This window comes from Metopolophium dirhodum, chromosome 3 (assembly GCF_019925205.1).
Source record: "Metopolophium dirhodum isolate CAU chromosome 3, ASM1992520v1, whole genome shotgun sequence".
In the NCBI taxonomy this organism is placed as follows: Eukaryota; Metazoa; Arthropoda; class Insecta; order Hemiptera; family Aphididae; genus Metopolophium; species Metopolophium dirhodum.
In genome coordinates, this window is record NC_083562.1 from 29324689 (window position 1) to 29351032 (window position 26344).

Genomic DNA, 26344 nt, shown 5'->3' on the forward strand with positions numbered 1-26344 from the left:
AATATATAATTATTTACGTCTATAGCCAACAATAATCAACAACAACAACAATAATAATAATAATACGTCTAATATCTCGCAAATTTGTCGTCTGCCGTATAATATTACCTACCTACCTACCGATATCATTTTTTTACAAAAAAACATCATACCACCCATTATTATTACCGCGCTATCGATTGGGTCGACGAAATATCGATAAATAATTTCGTAGACAGTACATTTTACGGGTAACTTACGTCTTTCCTAATTATATATTATTGTACTTATACATTATTTTTATATTTTCCATGATGATCGACCGCCTGCCTCATTGTAGTCGTGCGTTCATCGAATTTTTCGTGACGGTTTTGGTGTTTAGGCAGGATGTCACGTAAGAATAAATAGGTACTATAATGCCTAAATACGATAATATTATGATATACATTACTTTGTGTGTGCACTGTATATTGTGTACCTACTATATATATATATACCTGTTATTTTTTTTTACGAATTACGACAATAAGACGTGTATAAAATAGACTTCCTCGTCCACAGTGTAGGTACCTACCGTAAATACTATATTCTTTGTTCGCTGAATGCCTGCAGTACTCTGTATAATATATACATATCTCGGGAAAGAAAGGAAAACATAATATTATATAATATTATAATATTGATGGTTAGGTATAATCTGATGGTTATTTGCTCGTCTGTTTGTAAAAAAAAAACCATCAAACATCACAATACTTATACAATTAATTTTTTCCTTGACAGTTGTAAAAAATAAAACACGATAGTAATTTCATAATTTTTTTCTCACCAATAATTATAATAAAATAATTAATATAAGCAACAACAATTCGATTATTTTTTCTCGTCAACTATTACGAGTACTACGATAAGATGATAATAATAAATTAAATAAATAGGTAATTAAATGAACAATATTATTATTCCTTTTCTTTTTTTACTTTTTTATACTTACCCAAGTAACACCGTCATCTAAGGCCATCAGTTTAAAATAACTAAAAACTCAAATTAAGTTGTAGAATTTAGTTTCCTTTAAGAAATTGATAGTATTTATGTTCGATTAAATAATGCGGTTGTAATGCTTTTTCTTTGTATTGTTTGTTTCTCATACCTTCATATTTTTGGTATTCTGTTAAAAATGATTAACAGTGTACTGCGCATGATTTATATATGGGTGGATCATTTTTGGCCATAATGTGTGTCTTATACTCTTATTCGAAGGCGATTTATAATACTTAAGTAGTTTAGTCTGTCCTTTTTAGGCCTGGGTAGTGGGTTAGGCAGCTATATTTGAATGTTGTTTTTTTATTGTATTTAGTTTTGTGTTGTACACAAAGAGATTGAAAAATGTTGTACTACTTAGGGAGTGTCGTGTAGCAATACAAACTTCTGTTTTTTTCAAATGAGAACTCCATTTTTAATTATTTAGTGATAAGTTTTTCGAAAATTTCGACGGAAGTAATACATAATTTATAGATTACATATATACATATATAATATAATTTACAGTAGAAAAAAGAAGGGGAGGGGGAGTTTTTAATTGAAAAATAAAAGTTTGCCTAGTAAATTTCTATGGTAAATTCATTAAACGGTACAATAAAATGTCAAGAATTTGAAAATATGCTCTAATATTAGGGTATATTTGAAAATTCCAAATATCAGACTTTAAATAACTACATTATTGAAAAAAAAGGGTTAGTGAATCATTCATTATATGATATAATATTGCGCTCGTGTACAAATATTGGCATATTACTTGTAAAAATTTATCCGAGTGATGACTGGAAATTTCCGACGATCGGATGAATCATTGAATCACATCGGCTGCGTCGTGGTCGGAAGGTTGCGCGTACAATATCATTGTACCTACTGGTCTCGCAGCAGCCTGTGGAGCTAACGAGGTCGTATTTATTGCGATGTGGGAAACCGATGATAACAATAACAGTATCACATGATGTCACTATAATAATATACTTACGCGTATCTTACGTCCAAGACTAAAAGCCGTCGGAATAAAAAAAAATCATCGATCCTTCGCTTCTGCTTCATCGACCAGCACCAGTGTTCTTCCAAACTTCCCGCTAACTGTTTATCATCATCATCGGTACTATATAAATTAATAATATTATAAAATAACAAGAGTCATGAGGGTTTTCTGACGAATCCCAGGCCCATTCGTTATTGGTTTTTTTTTCTTAACGGTATTTGTTTCCAGGCCGATCGATTGGGGTTGTTATTGTTGAATGGTCTGAGTGCTAATGTTTATGGTCACCTTTACGGTTTGTTTATTTTTCACTTTCCAAGGTCGATTGAAATGTTACAGTACAATATTGCGGTACGCTGTCCAAAAATGCACGCTTACTTTGTATATACCTACCATCAGTGTTCTAAGGAATAACAGATATTTACTGAGTTTACGCAATCATCGTGTAATCTTGTTAATTAGATAAGAATACAGGACAGGAATATTCGGTGACTAAATTCATGTATATACAAATTGAAAATTAACATATAATTTATTGTATAATATTGTAAGAATGAAAAAATTATTTTAAAAGATGTAATATTCGATATAAGTATGATTTAAATTGCTTTAAAATTATTGAAATTTGTAATGTATACTTATGTGGTATCTAAATGTGAATAGTCAGTTAGACATCTATAGCTATTTCAAGCTAATAATATAATATTATCTTTTGAAAAAGAGTAAAAACCTAATTCATACGAGCGATGTATATTGAAAAAAGTCGTAAAATTCCCGTGCCGTTTGATTATACCTTGATTAAATCAGCGAATGTCTGAAATTTGCTGGTTGAATTTTTGTAAATAAATTATATAATAGTATACTATTACGTTCGTCACACGGCAGCAATATGTTTAAGTCTCCGTCTCAGATATGCGTACGATACGAAGTATAATATAATATGGCATGCCCACTATATAATCACTATATTCGTACGGTCGATGGTGATGATAATTTATTGATATAAATCACTAGAGTTCGGGAAAATTATATTAATAACAAAGCAAGATAAGACTTTTTAATATTTTACAAACATCTCATTTGATTAAACTTATATTATAAAAATAATTAAATCGTGATATCAACATATTTTTAGATTAATTTTACTTTTTTTGCAGTGTTTCAAATTGTAATCGTACAGTTTGAATTTTTCAATTGTACCTATTTAAACTTTAAAGACCATTTTACAATTTTACTATGCAATTTGAACATATTTTGCATGCAACCTAATCCAATATTTAATAGATATTATACTATCGTGTCCGGTGAATTTAAATATATCATAGCAGGTATTAGGTAGGTTATACCTACCTATTGCGAACGTTTTATAAAATTGAAATCTGCAGGCATTACTTGTATAGTTAAATGTCGTTTATTCCACATTTTACGTTCTAACCATACCTACTATACCCAATCGTATAGCGTTTATACATGTATTTCGGATAAATATGGACTTACCAAGTGGTTTTCGAAACTCGATTCCCAATGAAAAAAATGTCAATTGGCGCTTTTGGGTAATTATTGAACGCCTACGAATTATATCTACCATAATATTATGTATTTATTATCGTTTTACGCGTTTCGGATTCGGTGACGTAGGTAGATAACGTCGTAGATGTGTTTTATATAAATAAATTATATTATTACGGTACGTATATCTCAATAAACCTACGCGCACGCGTGTGTATATTATTTTTCTGTATTTTTCATTTCGACTTCACCGCACCGCCACCGTCGTCGAGTCGTCTTTCGTAAGTTTTTTTCGCGCAGTCTCCACCGTCGATCCGTCGCAATAAACCATACTTATATGCATAATACGGCGTAATTCGATCTACTTCTCGTGAGACCCGCCGACCGTTTTAAGGGACTCCGGTGTTGATGACGGTGACACACTCGGGATTTTTCTAAATGGGCTAAACGGTAAGATGGACAATTTACTGATTGCGGATATGACATAATACAAAAGCATTATTTAAATTTATATTTTATTCATGATGTAAGTATACATAATTATTGAGATGTAAAGAAAATTATAGTAATGAATATGTTTAATATGGTTTGAGTTTGAGGTTATACCAAACCCCCCTGCCCATCTCTTAATACGTCACTTCAAAATTCCACATTTTATATATAGCGCGCGTATAGCGAAAAATATCATCTCAATAAAACATAACATGAAAAGGACAGTTTAATATCAAAATTAAAAATAATAATTAACTTTACTGTCGTCGATTTCCCATTGCGTGATGTCGCATCGGCCCAAAAATGTTGATTAAATGTTGATCACGAATGTCACATAGGCCCATGTCCCATATATTAAATATAAATGTTATTATTGCTTATTGCACGCGTGTTCTCTGTAAGTTCTCACACAGTGCATAATTTAAAATCGTCAAATTTTAAAAATCCAAAACCGGATTTTGGAATTGCTGCAACAAAGATTGTGAATTATCTATTTTTAATGATTGCATATTTTTTATTTCAATTGTGTTTTTGTACAGGTATACTTAAAATTATGTATTATCATCTATAGTGGCGTATATATAGGTAACATGAGATAATTTTTGCAAAGATAAATTTTTTTTTAATCGACTTCAGGTGCTATATACCTTATTAGTTTCATAGAGCCCACTTAGAAAATTATTTATATATACGCCACCATATTAGTATAGGATTATATCAATCATAAACTTACATAATAGACGATATAAATATATAATATGTATAAGCTGTATAGAAATTTTAAAATTGAATCTAAAACTACCGTACTTGAAGTTTTATTGAGTATTTGTTAATATTATTATATGTAGTTTTATTTTATTTTATTTGATTACGGTCGTGACCCTTGAGTCATAACTCATAAGGTATATTTTTACATCATATTGTTTGAACATTGTAATATTATAATATTTAAATCGTGGACCGATTAGATTACATTTTTTAAGGTAAAGATTACAGATTTTTTTTGCATTTTAATTCATCGTTTATTTATGGTGCTTATTCGAGTTTGGGAACATTAGGTGCCTAATTTTTGGTAAAAACCAACTCATAGTATTGTAAAACGAAAATAAAAAAAATCTTTAAAAAAAATTCCTCCAGCAGTAATCGTGTACCGTTGTTTATCGATATAATATTATTAGGACGAAAATCATCGTCGCGAATCAAAACAATCACAAAAAAACATTTCCCAACTCTTTACGTTGGCTGAGAAACATTATTATTTAATGTGCATAATAACATTGCTGTGAATGTCGGTAGCATATACCAGATACCTATTATATTATAATCTAGATCGAGAGATACTGGAATATTGGCCAAAAACCCACGAAATTCAAAAGCGTTAAAAAAACCAAATAACCATAATATACACACGTTGCTCGCTGAACTAAAATAATGTTTACCTGCTTCTTCGTGGAATTATATTATATTGTGTCTGCACGTTATAGTACCCACATTGTATATATTATTTTATCTTTTGTATACTGCAGCCAAGATCCGTTCGTTTCACCCAGTCTGCAGCTTTTATTCAAACCGTTTTTCTTCTTCTTCTTCTTCTTCTTCTTCTTCTTCTTCTTCTTATAATCCGTACGATGTGTCAACACGGCGTGCCTATAATAAAATATTATACACAATACACACAATAATAATACCTACCTACGGTTTCCGTTATTTACACCGCAGTATACAATAATTATTATTATACTGTAAAATATAATATATACGATCCCCCCATATTATTCCGTACTAAAATATTATATAGTGCAGGGCGTGTGTGTCATCGTCGCACGCACCGCAGCAAAATATAATATGATAATAATAATAATATAACATGGTACAATGGTACATACGACTCGTATAACCTACAGGCTGCAGGTGACATTAATCAGCCTCGCTGGTGTGCAGCAGACATTTCGTCATAACTCATGATGTTCGTAATTTCTTCGTACTATAATGTATTAAATGTGTAATCAGTATTATTGTTGTGTATGTAAGTTAATAATTGAAAAAAAAAAAATTCAAGGGATATCGTTAATCGTCATTCATAAAAAAAATTCTGATTGTTCAACTTGTTTTCGGTGTAACACGCTGCGGAAGCAATATCTTTTTAAGCGTAAATCATATTATATTTTAATGTATTACGTCCATCCCGACCGGCCTTGTCTGTGAGATTCGATAGGTAGTGATTAAAACGGGGTGTACATTAGCCTTACCTAACTTAACCGTACTAAAATCTGATGAATAAAAAAAAACCAAACGTATGTATAGATAAAGAAGAAAAATATAAAAAGGAAAAATTAAAAAAAATGTTATTTTTGCTAAAATATGTGATAAAAAACATGAAATATTCAATAAAATATGGTTTACTTAACATTCGTTTTGCAGGTAATAACTAATAACAATAAAAGTACTGAATTTGTACCATCGTACGAGAACAGCTATACAGACACTATAAGTAGTGTATAAGACCGTAAAACCTGTATGGTGATTTAAAAAATCGTTAACAATTTTATCTTATTATGTCCTTTATTATGATTTACAAGAGATCGAATATAATTAGAACAGATTAATGATTATTATCAATAAGCGTGTACATACTACATAGGTAAACATAAAAATACAAATATTATGTACTTATTGGTAAAATATTTAAAAATATTCATTTACTCAAAACTATATTCGAGAATCAGTAAAAATGAATAAGTTTTATTTTATTCAGGTATTTTTGAAACGTGCTCATTTTTAATCAGTATGAAGAAATCTGTAAATCATTCAATAAAATTACCTATTTACATAAAAATTCATGGTCTAATTATAATTCATAATTATATACAGACATACAGTGGGGCGTTGGACTTCACTGCAGTTCACTGGACACTATTCACTAACAGTAATGCAGTATTCTTAAAAATGATGGTAAAAAACTTTTTGAAAAAATATACGTCCTAGGGTGTCTAGGGTGGGTATTACAAGAAAATTAAAATACATTTTTTTTTAATTAATCAATTAGGTAACATATTTTGACTTTTGTCTGATTATATTAATTCATAACACACACATTTCTGAAAAATGTCTTAAAATTATTAAAGATATATTCAAATCAATATATAAAATAAATTATTCAATGGTTTAAAACTTTTGCGTGTTATAGCTATAAAATCAATGAGAAATATTATTGATTTTTTTTTTTAAATTTTGTCCAAAGCAAAAACCACATCAATTTTATTGTGGGCAGAATGCTATGTTATATAATATATAGTATATACTAGATACCTACATACATTATGCATATTATACAAATATTATAGAACATTGAATTTGATATTGATATAATATATTATAATGTTGATAATTTTTTTCCAATATTTTGAAAAGTGTTGTGTGCTAGTCATTAATTAAAAATATTATTTTGTTTTTTCTTATTTCTGTATAAGTACGGTATAATATTATGTATTATTTTATATCGATATAGTATATACTAATGAGTCAAATTCACTCTGTATTAATAGCGCGTTAATATTTTGATTTCCGAATAAATTGTTATAAATATAGGACTCCGACAGCAATATAAATGTGTTTTATTTATCTTTTAAAGTTTTGTCATCCCAGCATTATTCTTACTCCCTTAAGACATAATATATTTATGTTACTAACCAAACTGTAACGGGGTTGAGGAAACTGTTTTAATATTAAATATTATTCAGTAAATAATGAATATCCTATCACTTATTAGGTTAAAATTGACATTTTTAAATGTACACCTATTATGCAACAGTTTACGTTTGCTATAAAACATAATATCATCAATACAATAAGTCAATTATAAATATTATGTCGTTTTCACGGTAAATCTGCAAATGTATGGCGTGATCAGGGGTGGATATGGAAATAAAAGGGGGCTCTCAAAATATGTGTACTTCTATATAAGTCGTAGTATATTGTAGGAAATGAAAATTAAATACCATCATTCTGAGTTGTAAAAAGTGATGGACAATAAATATATAAAATATATATTAAGGTGCTGTAGAGGAGTCGGTAGTTTACCTAACCAAAAAAATTAAAGAAAACGCATAGATACGATCTCAGGCTCCGTGGCACCCTAATATAATATATTCACCCCCTGACGTGATTACTGATTATATCTGCACGAAATCATTTATAGTCGAGCCATGTGTTATCATAATATAATTATTAAATACAATTGGAGTTCAATTGTTCATCAACAGCCTCGCTAAGACGATTTCAAGAGCGTTCTATATATTATAGTGTTATTCGAGCATAGCGTACAATGTTATATAGGGTGAGGGTCGTAAGTATTTTATTTCAGCCCCTCAACAGGTAAAATCAACGTCGCGCAAAAAAAAAAATTCTCCCCTACACCAACACAACATAATAATATTAAATGGCGCGTACACGTTTACACAAATACACCTAACATATTTATGCGATAGGTATATGTTATACGGTTTACAATTTACTATAATATATGCACACGCGAACCATCCACACAATCCGGTCCTTTATATATTTATCCTTTAATATTACAGGCATATCATATTATTGCGTCGTGCGTTATACAATGAGATTATAAATAATAAGGAAAACAACTTGCAGCGACGATGAGTTTTTAATTTTTTTAAGGGTCCGCTATGCCACATTAAATAATAATGTAAATAAAAAGACATTTGGGGAGAATAATATCGTTTACTTATCAGGTTTTTAATTTATAAACAAAATAATAGACTTCCAATTTGTATTCACATATGACTTGGTGTTCTGATTAGTGATTATGATAATAATTGACAACTCATGAACCATTAGGAACAAGGAAATTAATGAGTTCCTTTTTTATAGGAGGGAGGAATTCAACGAGTACCTTTTAATATTAAATTAACGAGGAACTGAACGAATCACTATTTATACTAAAGGAACAAGGAATTGAACGGATTCCTATATAAAAGGAATGTTAACAACACTGTCATTAGGTAGTTTAAAATATTTTACATTTGAGATGTTTTTATATTTTTGAATTTTGAATCTTATATTGTATTCTTACAGATTTTATACTTAATTTTTTGAAATATGAATGCATTTATAAGGTTTTTTAATTCATTAAATTCACAGTCCTATATGGCTATATTATATATAAAATAAAATGAGCATGCGGACTCATTATCTTCGGATGCAGTAGTACTTACTACTATTACAGGGCTCGCGAAAACGATGTAGCTCATCACTCACTTTAGTAATTCAACCTATTGTATAAGATCGTAATTAACGCTGATTATAACACAGCTATTATACTACTATATCATTATTTATATCATAATATACTATTGTGCACAGGGTTAATAATCGTCTAAGAAACAAAACGAGCATCGAAAATAAGGGGCGAAGAAGCATTGAATAACTTACTTATGTAGGTGTACTTCTAATAGCTGGTAAACGGTGTCGGTGTATATACGAAGGGCTCACGGTAGCCTTTCCTCGGGGGTGGTGTACGGATACCTATTATTACAACAAACATATTTTATCGTGGTTTACCGCGATTTCCCGTTTTTTATGTTAGATTTAGGGGAGGGGGGCACGCCCTGCGATGGTTGTGTTTTGCCGTATGTTCGGTCGCATCTTCGAATAATTTTTTATAAATTTGAAACGCCACCCTAGAATTTGTCGTTTTTTAGATTTTAACGGAGCATCTAAATAAAATATACCTCAGTACACTACCCATGTTTGTATTTGCATTGTATAAATATAATATGCGAGTGAATGGCTAGAAATACTTGTCGCGTACGACAAATAGTATTTTTAATGCAAGTTATGCACTTGATTGCAATATGTAAAAATATGTTCAAATTATACTAAATTTACTATGCTGGGGGCTTATAGTTTACGTAGTTTCATGTCCCTCAACCCCCAGATGTCCGTCAACACATTTCGAGCTACAGTCGAACATTTAAGATGGCGTGCGGTGCACCGAAAGACATATAGACCTACACGTTTGTCTATACAACATAATAATATTATGTTGATACAACAATGCTTTTTGACGGTTTACTCGTTCTTGTTTGACAAGAAATAGCATATACATCATATTAAGCATTATATAGGTTTCATGAAATTTACCGAAATATTGTTTCGCAGTTCGTATACAGTTATAAAGTCAATAATAGTAATTGGTAGGTATACTTAGAGTTAATTCTATAAAGATACTGTTAAGCGTATATATAGTGTATAGTGTATAATAATACTGTTTTGTATTAAAATATTTTTTTGCCGGTACAGTTGGTAATTTGCACATGGCCATATTTTGTATACGATATAATACTTACAAAATAAAAGCCATTTTCCTTGGTTGTAATAATACGAATATACAATGTATAAAATAAAATATAAGTACTAGATGGTTTAAAATTCACTACATTTATATATACGTATGCATATATACATTATACGTGAACACAAAGGAAACATGATGAAAAAATGATTTTTTATGTTTTTTTAAGCTAACTTATATAATTGTGCGTTGTATGTGTTACAGGTGCGTAATAGGGTTTTCGCGGACACCGCTGCAGCAACAGATTATCACGGGCTGAATAGGTTTTGCGATTTCGTGACAGAACAGTTCACACTTGCAACCATATACGTCGATGAGTATGTACAACAAATTTTTTGTCCTCGCTTTGTATGGAAAAATGTCTGCAGTAAATCTTTCATACACCACCACGTCTTAACTTCTTAAGAGCACGCTACAGTCCTATACACACCACGCTATGAGAATTTGAAAAATCATAAATTATTTGAAAAATTTAAAAATAAAATATAATAAAAAAAACCAATGAAATTCACTAGATAATATTCTTAATTTTGCTAATAGGTCAATATTAACTAAATATTAATAGCGTCCTTTAAATGTTATTCACTTATGTTTTCGATTATGGCCCCGCAGGTATTTAAAATAATTTGTGTGATTAAAGTATGCGATCTTGGTTTAGTAATGTTCTATTTTTTAATTTTTTAGTTTGTGCAATTACACAATATTCAGTTATGCTGCGGTTGACCTACAAACCGACAAATTTAAAAAAAAATATAAACAATACCAATATAGAGATTTTCTCTTAGTTGTAAACAAACACACACTCACACAAACACATTGAACGAAAACTGTAGTTAAACAAAATATAACCCATTTTTGATCATAATATATACGCAGAATATTCGGAGTAATTTTACCTATAACAATCAAACAAGTAGTTAATTATAATTAAAAAAATTATGTATAGTAGTATGAGACACGAGTAGTGGATTAAAATTTAGGAGTACTCCTCATAATGCGTTAGTCCATTACTGAATAAGGAATAATGAATTAAAATTTCATGTTCAATGTTGTCATTAAAAATGGTTTTATTTTTTTTAGAAAAATGCTGTTCAATCATTTTTTTTAAAATCGTTATTAGTTTTTGTAATAATGAATGTCTTGTATTAAATGGATCACCCGGTATTGTACGATATACACTAATATAGTAATATACAATGTACTTAACTATATATTCAATGGTACCAATATTTTATAAAATCTGTTTGTTGAGGACTATTGCATAATATTATTGTAATATTTATATAATATTATATTACAAATTTTAATACTTCAGACATTCACTATTTTAGTTCCTACTGAAGATCATCGACATTTTCACTACCTATATATTGTATTTGTTTTCGGAAGATACTAACTTGGAATTCCTATTGTCGTTATTTATATTGGCTCCGTTTACAATAATATAGCTATATGTACTGACTTAACGTGGCAATGGTTTTATTATCTTTTCGAGACGCGCAGTCCCCAGCTCACATAAATCTTTTGGTTAGCTGTATATAAAAACAACTAACGAGAAGTGAAATATATAATATGGTATAGAGTCTTACTAATTTAAGAACGGTTATTATTCTTACAACCTAACCACATATTTTGAACGTATATGGTATATGGTTTAATAATATGGATATTATCCAATAAAGGTACACATGAATATATAATAGGTTATGTAGGTAACCTATGTATACCTATCCTATAAGTTAGCCAGTGGACATTATATTATCTAGATTAACCTATACTTTACATTACGTCACATATGACGTTACCTAAGCTTATACTATGTACAGTGTTATTCACCAAGCACGCTCTACCCCTTTTTATAATTTAATAGTTTATTTATTAAAATTCTAATTCTTTATACTCAAAAACCATATTTTCAAATTCTACAGATTTTCTATATATAATTATACTTAAAGGGTGTTCTGTGGCTATAAAAACTTTTGTTTTTAAAATAAACCCTTAAAATAATATAAATGTTCATCAAGCCATGATACGCTGCAGTTTATCAGGATTGTTTTTAAAATGTTTTAAACGATATATTCCTAAAATGAATAGGTAGTGGCAGTAGAATCGTGAATTAGCCAGTACACATAGATACTAATGTAGGTACTATATGTACATGACAATGACAATAACAACAAAACGTGTTTATGTGTTTATAAAGAAATAACAAATAATTGTGTGTGTTTGGTGTACTATATAACAATAATATTGTTCTCCTTCCGCGATTTTCACACCGTGCAGTATATATTATAATGACGCATCATTGCGCGAATTAACACGTTTTTCGATTTTATGACAATAATAGGTTATCTTTTGTATGGTTGGGATTTTTATCTCTCATTCGAGTGAGCTACTTAACGGAGTGTACTTACTAGCTTTTCGCAATTAAATCGGTCGTCGCCACAATACATATTATAGTTGTTACCTACGCCGCATTCGCAGAGGTCAAATTATTATATTTTATTAGATTTATTATATTATTTCGTTTAGTAAAACAATATAATATTACATTGAGTACTTTTTTATTTAAAAAAAATGCATATAACGTGATTCTTTTCTTAGTTTTAATCGAAAATACATTAAATTTGAATTATTAAATTTTTTAATTTGATAAATCTAATACAGTGCTTATTATAAAATAACTCGAAGTTCCTGAGCTCTAGTACAACGTGGATGACATAGCCGACGATCTGTTTTCTCGTACGTAATAATAATAATATGCATGCATAAATGTCACATTATTTTAAATTTACGATTTTATCATTTTTTATTTTGTATGTGTCCATATATTATACTATATAAATATAACAGCGGTTTTTTTCTTTTACTCGCGCATCCGTGATAACGTCATATATTGTGTGTATGTCTAAAAATGTACCGAATAAAAGAAGTAATAATTTATGTGCCATGTCCAAAAACCACTAAAGGTACAAACTTACAGGAGGTGTTGCCAATGGGTGATTTCCTTATCATGCTATTCGTGTCATTGTAAACTTTCATATTTGCTCGTTGTAATATATTTGTACAGACTGTTTTCATTGTCTTTTAAATAGAAAATAAAAAATGGGTAAACCTCCACGCCACTACAACCGATCATGATTTTTATAGTATGTATTTCACGCCAAACTTAATTTTTAAAGGTATTCCTAAAATGGTCATCTTGTAAACTTTGTTCTTTAATTTACTTTAGATATATTAAAGCTTACTAACTCAATGAAAAATTAAGCAACATGAAATATAACTGATTTCATATAAACATATATATTTATTACGAAACCAATTTTTTTCTTTATAACGTTCAATTTTAAATATATATATATATTATATTAGTTAACAATAAAAAATAAATATTATAATATTATCCATTTAAATTAAGCAAAATATTACCGATTTTATATAAGTATACAATATGTGTAATTGCGTGTAGGTACTCGTATTAAAATGATAAAAGTTCAAATTAAAATTGTTATTGAATTTTACTAATTGACTCTCACCGCTTTGTATTTTCAACAACCATGCGCCATATCTACTAGATGATTCATACTACAGTTTTTTTTTATGGTGGTGCAATAAACCACTTTGGTCTGGTATATTTGGTAAAAAATACATAATATCATATCATTTAGTCTACTTAAGTAATGTTAGAAATGCTAGAAATGGTACAAATTACCATCGTATTGTAATATAATTACTAAACATACATCTATTAGATTGATTTTCTCTTATCTCCTATAAGCGGTGTTGTTTTTGTAATTAATAATACAATACTGATTTATAGCTATTTGTACCTACCTATATTATAATATATTATATTAAAATGTTATGTGATGAATAGATATTGTATTACCTACATAAAAATCAATCATTCGCAAAGTCTGTAAATAGGTATAATATATAGGCACGTGCTACAACAGGACTCATATCGTTCGAATAATTATCCGTTATTTGTATACCGATAAATACATCGCGCGACGATGTAGTAATATTATATGGCAATAGATTTCATTATTTAATGCCACTGAAAGTGGTGATTTTCTATACCATCGTTTAACACACGGGCAACATAGGAATTTAGATGTGTTCTGTTTGAATATTTCCAACGTGAGTACCGATTGATCTAGTAAAGCAAAAATAATTCTGAGAACCGTTTTGATTTTGTCATCAAGTCTACTTGCGATCGACTTCCACACATTTTTGAATTCATATCCCTGAAACATTCAGTTTCAACATTTGTATCCTTTCGTTATACGGCATTAGTGGTGCAATGGTTTTAATTCAAAAAATAACTTATTTCACCATTGCATTATTAAATACCCCCTCTCGAAACCGTCAAATGTATTGAATGATGTGCATTGCCAAGGTGAACGCCCCCCCACCCAAATTTACAGATGAGTAAATTATTTCTTTTTCGTCAGTCAAAGTCACCCAATTTCTATTTCTATTTCTAACCCTCCTCATCACCCTCCTCCCCCCAAATGTAGGTCTGAGTACATCACTACACCACTGATTATATGAAGGCCCCCGCTGTGTTGTTTCTTATTCATTACGCGACGACACTCTGCGTAATATAATTTTATGATCGGTTAGGCAAATGACATGTGCAAAACTGAAGTAGCTAACGAACTGATGAGATCATATTATTATATATTTAAATATTTAATATTAGGTAGACTGATTTTAAAGTCGTTCACATTTATTCCACTAGAGCTTTTTATATTTATTTTATTAGTTGAACCAGGAATACCCAGAACTGCAGCGTCATAGGTATGATTCCTCATCGAAATGGTATAATAATAATAATATATGGCATTACACTGCTCACAACTTTCAAAAGACTCTCGATGACTTTGACGATAATATCGATAATACGTAATTTTTTTTTTATGATCAAATTAAATGTCAATCCGTCAGATAAGCCGCGGTTCTCTAGAATTATTGAGTCACTATGGAGTATGGGTATTTAAAAATTGACGCATAAATACTGTACAGTATTATTATTTCTTACTATACGCAGAAAATTTACACGTTAGACGTAAGTAAAGTTAATTGCGATTATACGATCAACAATAAACGAATGCAATACGACGTTATAACATTATTATGCGTTCAATTTATAAAATATTATCTTAGAAAATAGTATATTATTTGACTGTTCGGGTGCATTTATCACGATTTAAACGGTTTGATGATAATGTATTGTATCTAATATGATAAGTATACTGTAGTTGAACTACGACGTTTTTGTGAGAAATGCTCAGCGAGTTTGCAATGATATTATGTAGGAGAGATTTAGCATATAATCATGGCAATTATTAGCAGTATGAATTACTGCAGAAGGGAACAGCGTGACATCTAAATAGGTAATAATTTCTCTACCGATAGCTATTTTTCACAAGTGACTACATCAAAAAATAAATATTCAACAGGGTTCCAGCAGGTAACCACAACAGCATAAACATTTTATAACCAAATTAAGTTTTATAGTTTTGATTTTTTATGCGTCCATGTAAATTATTCTAATTTATTTTTCGAAATGCAAAATCGACCAGTTTTCAACCCGAAAAACTTAGTCACCACAATAAATAAATGGGTATTTTTCAAAAAAAAGTATACCAATGAAAATGTCCAAAGATAGGTACCTATCCCATGTAATATACTTATGTACATAAATATAGCGTGCCACTTCTCCGTCCGCAAGCGTAATTCCAACGGAATTGATGTACACACGTCTTTATTGTACAGTAAGATTGTTTTTTTTTTAGCAATTTGTTCTCGGCCACCGCTGATAATTATTATTGTTGACCTAGCACGTACCATTCCCGCGGGCCGAATGACCCCAGAATTAAATAAGCTTTAATTTGTATTTCCGTTCTATACCTCGCCGAAGTAATACCACCGGCGTGCTGCAGGAACGATCCTTATGACTCTGCTCGTCAAACACAACATAATTCGCGCGATGTATTGCCGGCAGAAAAGCCATAATTACTATACTATTAATAACGACTATATTATCATACGCATTCACTACGATAAAAGTCTACACGACAATGTCTATTGAAATTACGACCGCACTTGTCTATATTAATGAGTCTCGCGAGACTTAATTGTATAATATACACGTCGAGCTTCTCTTCGTAATCTTTTTGTTTGTGTCGCAGCCGTTGTTTGTTCGAAGTAATATTTCTACCGTCGTCGTCGTCGTGGTAGTTTAAACTTTAACTACGACACCACCGTAGGAGACTCGGATATACCTTACCTATATAGTATAAGAGCGGGAGGGAAATAATTAAATTTTTTTCCTTAGAATTTGTTTATTGAAATGTCAGAAAGTAGCTGTATATTAATTTTAACAATTAATTTAGGAGAAGTGAATGAGAGGAAGAGAATTAACAAAAATAGTATTCATTAAAAAATAACGGGGCGAGAAGAAAAAGAAAGAAGCTAGTTAACGAAACCAGTATAGAATAAATTAAGAAAAAACACTGAAATGATGATGGACGACTAATTAATAATTATTTATCAAAGCACAATAATTACAACTCCGGTATAATAATATTTTGTTATTTTATTTTAAAATTAAATTTTTTTTATTGGAATATTATAACGCGAATCGGCAGATATATTTTATAACATACATATACAAAAATGTTTAGGTCGTTCAGGGGGTATAGGTTCTGAGCGGTGATTATGGAAGTACGAAGGGGCATAACTTTTGGTATTTATAGAGAAAAGAAGCTGGTTCCTGGTAGAGTAAGAGGGACTCCAAAAATGCTATAATTTTAAGAAAATTTCAAGCATTTAGAGGCACATTTAAAAGACAACTAACAAACTCTTCCCTTTTTGCCAAACACCTGTTTGGCCAATACTATAAAATAATTCCCGTTTCACACCAGACCAATTCAAATCAAATTTAAAATTGAACTTTCAATAGTCGTTTGGTTCAGTCTGATAATATGTAGTACATTATGTATAGTTATTAATTATTTGTAATATTTTAACATAATTTAGCGAATGCAAAGAAAACATGTTAACTATAGTAATTTATTAATTAATATTAGTGTTTCATTTTTAAAAAGTGAAGGAGACAAAAATAGTTTAATTAATTAACGTGAACTGAATTTAAACTTTAAAAAAAAAATGGAGAACAAAGAGTATCACCTTCTAAGAATCGCTTAATGATGCTCAAATATTACTTTAATGAATAATGTAAGTAAGTACTACCTATACAATATATTGACTGTACCGACAAACGTGAAAATTAATAATTTTACAATTATTGTCAATTTAATTTTAAATTGATCTAAACTGGGCGAAACGGGATTCATATATTAACAATATTTAGGCAAAAACGGAAATGCCCTTTTTAGTCTAAGCCCGTTGGTCTGTACCTATATGCGTCGTGAGATGATCTTGTTTACGAAATATTATGATTTATGTGTATTGTAATTTATTGTAAACCGTTTATATTCGACGTTTCGGAGCATTCGGTAAGTTCTCAAGAAGTAATTTAATAAGTAATTACGTACGTTACATTTTTACTGCATTTAAATGCATCTAGCTGCATTACACCATTGAACTTTCTGATAAAGACCATTGCAAATTCGCGTTAATCGCATGCTAATTGTATGCAAATTAGTTGCATTGTTTTATTTACGCAATAAAAAACGTATTCGTCAACAAAGACCATTGTCGTATATAATAGGTATATTTAATTTATCAGCATATAATATATAATACTATAATATATATATATACATAATATCACGCCCGATCGGGTATAAAGAAGATTTTGTAGACGATTTCCGTAAAGATTATTATATTAGGCCGTTTCGAACAAATAAGCCTAAATTTAGCAGCTTTTAAAAAAGAAAAACACTAATATTTTCTATTTGTGGTATTTATTGAATATTTCCAATGTGTATAACTTATACTGCGGTGGCCGATAGACGCATAGTTGGATACATTTTAATCCCAAGTGGACACACGTAGGAGAACAAATATTTTTATACTTCACAAAGTTAAGAGTTCACTGACTTTAATCTATATTGTATATTTACAATATTTCTTTATCTGTTATTTATTAAATATTTAAACGGCAAGAAAGAACATTATATTAATTGTATGTATAGTTTTTGCTTTCTATAATCGGAAAATGGTGATTATTGTATTGTTATCGTTTTTTTTTTTTTTTTTTTGGCTAGACGGCCATTATCTTTTTTTGGTTTTTACAACCACAATATCACTAAAAAATGATTCATTGTCAATCGTTCTTATTTTATATCAGTATACTCCGCTATAATAAATTCAACTAATAGAAAAATAAATTTGTCTACCTATAGAGTTCAAAATTATCATACAACTGGTGAGACACTGTGATGGTATTCGAAAATCTGTCGATGTGAAAGTATTATATTATAATATTGACCACAACGACCATCGGACGTTTCGTGTGATTGCACGATTTCTGTAATATCACCTATATTATAGCTTAAATTGATCGCGGTCGATTAGTCGATTTTTTTTCCAAAACGTCACTATACATATAAATACAAATATATACGATTTACTGGATACGTCTACATAGTAACATGTTTTCTGCCTAATGTGTATATTTTTACGTGGCGATTCGGTAAGTCTAATCTGCCGTGTCCGAGCAGGACATCGCGAGAGTGTGTGGACTCGGGACTAGATTTTTTTTATTGAAACAATATATAATATGACAAAGCGCAGGAATAAAATATGTATTAATTCGTTTCAATTTGGTCAGTATAACTACTACAGTTAAGAAAAAATAAATTGTCGAGTTAAAAGTAATTTTTTATTTTCGTCATTCTTAACATACATAGATATAAATATGTAGTTATAGCTAATGGTGATGTCGGATTTTAACTCGAAGTTATTATTTAGGATAGCATTAAAAAAATCAACTAAAAATGAACGCCAGGTAGACGGAATTGTTTGGCTAGTAAATTATTGACATAACGCCAATGCAGTGATCGTTTTTTTCACGCCCATTAAGTTACTGATTATGCCCATTGTCCAGTAACTTGCGAGATAATTGTCAAGCTTTTTACTTGGATAACGTATAACTGCAACCAGCTGGAAATAATATATTAACTCATATAATAATATGTATATTATTATGATATAAGTTACAAATATTTTTCACAATGTTTGACGTTAGTATTATTACTCTATTATGCGTATTGAGACAGTTATTCTGATGACAATTAATTTGCAAGTTGAAACGAATTATTCGTATTCCTTATCGATAAACTATATATAATTAATGTGTGCACTATAACAATAACTTTAACATATTTTCTGAAATGCAATCATTATTATCGACTTATAAACAAAGGCACGCGACAAAGAACCCACTGGCGTATTATTTCAATCGTCTTATCAATGACCTTAGGACTTTAGTTCTTTAACATTGCTTATTAGTTATTATACTATATTGAACACATATTAATATTTATTTTACGACGGCCGACGGAGGTCCCGTGTATCGTGTATGCACAGTTATATACCTATCGTTGTGAAACGACTGCAATAACGTAATAATAATTATTAATTATAGAAGTGTATCAACCGACTCGTCGTTAAATGTTTTATTTGAATTAATTACATTTTTTTTTCCTTTGATGGCAAAATAAATAAAACCTATAATCGAGATCGTTTTTATGTACATTGCATTAAATTGGTAATGTAATTATTAAATAATTATGAAAATCGCATTTATAATACAATAACGTTTAACAAATATTAAATTATAAAACAGTACAGTAATCTTCTTTAATTATAAATGTTATAGGTAATAATAGTATAATACAATAAAACGATCATGGCATTTTCAATTGGAAACCAACGACAAAAAGTCCATGTATATAAGCAATAAGCGTACATTATAATTTATATATAGCTGCTTATTACTTCTACTGTGAGTATATTGTTTATTATTATTATGCGACTTAACTGCTAAACTGATATTGCGTGTTTTGGAATATCTTGTCTAAGTAATAATTTTCTGTTTTCTTATTTGTACGTTTGCAAATTTCGTACGATTCTCCAATCGTTTGACATTATGACTGAAAACACTGTAATAGTATAATTGTATCGTATAGGTTACGAGTCCCGAGTTATCACAATAATAGCTGCGCAGTGACGTGTTGAAATATTGAAATTGTAGGTATAATTTATAACGTTAAGTGTAGTTCCGAAAGTTCTAATTATTTGAAATTAGTGTAATAGCATACTATGTCATCGTTGTATACCTAAGGGTACACGACGGCTCGTCTCGAGGTGCTGCGACAATTAACTCGATACGAAACGAGAATAATGGTCGGCAGCCAAAATTTTTTCGATTCTTGACGGACAGGTACATATAGACGTTTCGATGAAATCCTATAAAGGAATAGTCGCGATTGCACTATGCATCGCCGTATAATAGTTTGACGAATAAATCGACTATTTCTGGACTATAATATTATACTCTTCGTTCTGGCACGCGGCTGGTGCCTTCCGGTACATAATATTTTATACACCATACAAAGCCTTCAACGTTTTACGAGTGGTATTTTACGGTGGAAACGATTTTTCTTTTCTATAAACACGCAGTATCAATCATATTATGATATTATGCTGTACATTGCAGCATCGACGGTCTCGTGCGATAAAGATTAATATAATATAATATAATTTAATATTGCAAATGATTTTGATTTTTATGTACGGCCTTTGCTGGTTTTCTTTGGTGATCGTTTTATTTAGCGAGAAAAACAGGGTAACTGTTGCTCGGAGAACTTGGGTAATCGAAAAATCAAATTCTCGAAAAATTACGTTTTTAAACAATTATAAATAACTAGGAATGTACTTCCATTTTTCCATTTTGCTAAGTCAAGTACATATAATATTTTTCATTTAAAGTAGGTGTAAATAATTATTATTGTACTTCATGAAGATTTATTAAATTATACTGCACTATATTGTATAGTTTATAATTTTTACTATAAATTATAATTTTGCTTATAATATATATATTTATATATTTATGACGTAAGTAGATAGGATCAATATATCATATATAGGTATTCACGTATCAACAGTGGTTGATGTATACAACCGTATGTGAATAGTATTATAACTATATTGTCTATATACTCAATACTGTAAAGGGGTTCAATATATTTCCAAATATATTATAATTACAGCTGATGTTACATTAGTATATAACAAGACGTTTTAATGAGACGCTTTTGGAATTTCTCAGTAGTTTTCAAAATAGTTACTGTAAGGATACTACGTATTTGGTATAGTCGTTTGTAATCAAATAAATAAATATAATAATATAAAATGAATATGTATATAGGCGATCGTTTAATTTTAACTTTCAAAAAAACAAGTTGAAATATGACAAAAATCTAAAAAACTTGTTTGTGATATTATTTAGGTTATTTATAAAAAAAAAGGTTTTAGATTTTATAATCGTTTTAGTTCGAACTTTAAACTAAAAACTGTTCTAGTTATTATATGTTGTCTTAATTTAATCTACCTATATCTAATATATAAAAGACAAAAATGTTTGCACCTTTGTCCTTTATGCATTCCTAAACCGTTCGTCCCATTGCGGTGAAATTTGGTACAGAGATAGATTAGACCACGGAGAAGGAGATAAGCTACATTTTGTCGCGAAAAGGGTAAATAAGATGTCCAAACTGAGGAGGTTCTGAAAACAAGGAATTTGAACAGGGGTCTCTTGTTCGAACCACGGTTTGGGGGAACACAATTTTTTTGCATGGTTTTTTTTTTGGCAATTTTTGTTTTTAAATGGTTGCTATTGGTTTTAATAATAATAATTATTATTATTAATTGTATTGTTTTTTTCTTAATTTTAATTTTTTAATTTTTCTTCTTTATCTATGCATACGAATGTTTGGTTATTTTTTATTAATTGGATTTGAGTACGATGTTAAGTTAGGTTAGGATTTTGTATTAATTGATTGTATAACTTTGATACTTTATAGTTAAATTATACACTTACGTACGCATCACGCGCATGGATCCGCGATCTATCGCAGGTAGATTGCCTACGTGATAAGTGATAATAAACTGTTCGCATAGTCACATAAACCTATAGTAATATAGCAACGCATTGCCGTGTCAGCTTGTATAATATAATAATATATTATTAAGTTTTTCAAAAAATATTTACATAAGTTTATATAGCCTAAGGTGACCGGGAAAACGATTTATAAACGCATCACACAGTAGTTTTAGCAAATCGACCAAACCCGAAGCATATCGTTTGTTTCCTCGGCTCCTCGCCTCTCCACCGATGATTTGATAGTAATATAGCCATATAGGCACTAAAGCTATAGGGTCTATTCTAACTAATAACAATATTAACTACAGTGGCGTATACCAAGACTATAATCGTACATTTGTTTAATGCGGTGCGCACTTGGCGTGCATTGAACTTATCGCGTAAGTATATATGCGTAAATTAAATTATTTTATTTTAATCGATCGTGACGTGAAATGTAATAAGATTATAACCTGTTGTGATAATGAATCATCGGGTATGCATCAGCGTATAAGACCGTTTACGTTTTTTTTTTTTTACCCATACTAAAATATAAGTACTGATATGTTCATTGAGTACGTTTCAGTCGCTTAAACAATTTTATTCCGACGTGATAAACAAAAACACTAATTGGATGATATATCGTACACACATGTACCTACACATATATTATTGTTTATTAATGCTACTGCAGTTGGACGGAACCTTATTGTAATAATACGGCTATCTGTATTATGTACAGTTATAATGAAAGGAGTAGTTGTAACAGCTGTTCGATAAATCCGACCGTTTGTTATATTATTATTGCCGCTACCGTTACAGTCTTATAGCTTACAGTTTCTGGTACGAACGTGCGTTTACCTTTTCTTCGTTTTTATTATTATTTTTCACATTTCCACTGGTACAGATAATATGCGGTCATCGCGGCGATGTACATAGCTGTTTATTAATTATTGTGACTCGTCTCCGGTAGCAACAACTTGATATAATTGAAATATCTCAAGCGCTCATTTAAATATCGTGTCTATTAAACGACAGACGCGTGCGTGAATAACATTAATACACCTATTGTATTATTGTAAGGATTATTATTAATTAAAATAATATGTACGAGTTAGGAGGTATGACGCACTGCAAGTCGTCGTATGGCATTCCTACAATGCTCCCGTAAAAGTTTTTAAATGTAAAAATGTGGTCCACTTGTGTCCATTTTCTGGTCATTGTATTACAATTATATTATATCAATATCATTCGCCAACATTGTGCCTAAAAATATAACAATAGGAACTCTATTATCATTATATTAAGACGTTATTAAATTTTTGCAGGACAACCGCGGTCTAGAATTCAAAGAGCCTCCGAAAACAACATGTCGATGAAAGTCAAAAGCTAAAAATAAACCACTTAAGAACAGAAAAAAAAAATGGATCAAAGTAAGTATCGATAAACTAGAACAATATGATCTAAGCGCAATATAGTAACTATATAACGGCGTATCAGTGACAGATATTATAACCAAATGGTGGAGTACGAGAGGATTTTTTCTCGAAAAAAACAATTATCTTAACTCGATGTTTACATTTTTCAAATATTTTTACACCATATACTTAAAATCTACTTAGACCCAATAAGTATTGCGTAAATGTTTACAATACGAAGGTTTATATTTTTGACAATTTAAAAAAAAAAGTTTCATTGCTATCTGGATGGACAAGGTCCTTTAATATACAGATATGATACATCATATATCATAGGTTATAGGTTAGGTCACTAAATTACATACATATCACTATATCAGTATAATATAACGATTTCGAACTAATTCAGTGTGGTGATTGTGTTATTCTGTGCAGATTCCTACAGTCCAAACAGGAAGAAACCCCTCGAGAAGAGATCGTGTACGGATTGCTTGTGCTTCCTCGGTTTCAGCGTGTTCATAGCCTGCTGGTTGGGGTTGGCCAGCTATGGTACGTATAAAATTTATGTTAAAATTCCAATCAATCTGACACCACTCGGCCGCTCATAATAAATAACATGCGTGTTATTAATATAGTGTGTTCACCAATCAAGCTCAAACCTATATTTTCCTTTAATAATTAATTTATTCAAATTATGATTTTTGCAATTTTTAAATGTACCTAATTAACGAGTTAACTTGTTAACAAGATATTATTTTCAAATTCTTTGCACTACTCTAGAATTTTAAAATATGGTCTAAGTATAGGTATATTAGGAAATTCCAAAAATCAGATTTTGAATAACTGCATTATTGAAGAAAAAAGGGTGAACATGCTTGGTGAATAAATACCTATTAAACTGTATATTATATTAAATATCTACACCATTTTATACTAACAAAATTTTTCATTTTCAGCTTATCAAAATTCGGACCAAGAGCTGTTCATTTCACCGTCGGATTCGAACGGTCAAGTGTGCGGTCGAAATAAGAACGTGTCTGATAAATCGTACCTGTTCTTTTTTGACATAACCGAATGCACTTCACCAATGATTTTCGTCCACGGATGCCAAACTCCTCAGGTATAAATAATAATAAAATTCGGCACACGAGCTTTTAAAAACTATATAAATACACTCATTTTCCAAGTAGACAGTGTTGTTTTCTAAAAAAAAATTAATATTTTTACGTTTTAATAAACACGTTAATTTACGGTGAAATATCAAATTATCACAGTGTGGGTAAATATAGTCTAGTTGTAGCTATATCATCGCGTTTATAACAGATCTACAACGTACCTATACTATATAATATAGCGTATAATATAATACGCATGGCGTAACAAAAATTATTTCAAAAAAATGTGCATAATATAATCCGCCTCTCTGTTCCCGACAGGTATGCGTGGAAAATTGTCCAAACACGGATTGGTCCGTCAAAGAAGTGTTGGACTCTAAAGACCCTCAAGTCGACTGGCCGGCCATACAGAAGACCCTGATATGCGTTTCTCCCGATCTCAACAAATTGGTCAATTCGATGGAAGTGCTGAAAAACTTTACATCGTCCAACCTATGTGCCAAATATTTTACTAAGAGCGAAACCCGTGAGTATTAAGCATTATACGCATAATAATATATTTATTATACCCACGCCGTGTGACCACAAAATATATAATTTTTATGGGGACCAGGATTTTCATATTATATGATGAATTTCATTTGAAAATGTTTTCACATTTTATTTCAAAGCACAATTGTACAGAATACATAACAATGTTATCTTCTATACTAGGAGCGGTCTAGGTGTCTTTGTTCATTGGATGTTTGGAATTATAAGTTTCACCTAAATTTGTAAATACTGCAAATATATGTAATAGACATAACACACAAGTATAACGCATTTTTCGATTAGATAATTATTTTTTTGTTATGGATTTGGTGCATTTTTGTTCAGTTGTATCTGTATATATTTCAAGATAACATACGATATACATAGCTATATAATATTCTGTGCATAGAATTACAACTTTTTCAAGTGCATAATCTTTAGATCTCATTTCAAACACAATGCCTGCCTATCTATATACATAGATATTTCAGCGAAATGATGTAATAATTATAATCAATGTATAACACCATTGCATTAACGTCGACGAGTATAATACTATACATTTATTTTCCAAACGATTTCAGTGTTTAATTATTGCATCCCTACGCTGAGTGGTGACTTGGAGGGTCTGAAACAAATTCTGAGTTCCAACAATATCGCGATGAGCAGCTTTATCGACGGAACCGCTATGGTTGATTGGTTGAAAGTGTCGAAAGAAGTATGTAATCGAAATCATATGTTATACCATACGATAATAATCGGAAATCATAAGACTAAATA

At 30.2% G+C, this 26344-nt stretch overlaps 1 protein-coding gene across 1 annotated transcript in view; it reads left to right on the forward strand.

Moving 5' to 3' along the window:
* The first annotated feature begins 12768 nt into the window (after positions 1–12768).
* Positions 12769–26344, forward strand: part of LOC132940615 (uncharacterized) — a 37339-nt gene continuing 23763 nt past the window's right edge. The window contains 6 exon segments of the mRNA XM_061008336.1: positions 12769–13115; positions 23829–23933; positions 24354–24467; positions 24875–25038; positions 25355–25559; positions 26149–26282. Of these exon segments, the coding sequence (XP_060864319.1) occupies positions 23924–23933; positions 24354–24467; positions 24875–25038; positions 25355–25559; positions 26149–26282 (627 nt within the window). The 5' untranslated portion in view covers positions 12769–13115; positions 23829–23923.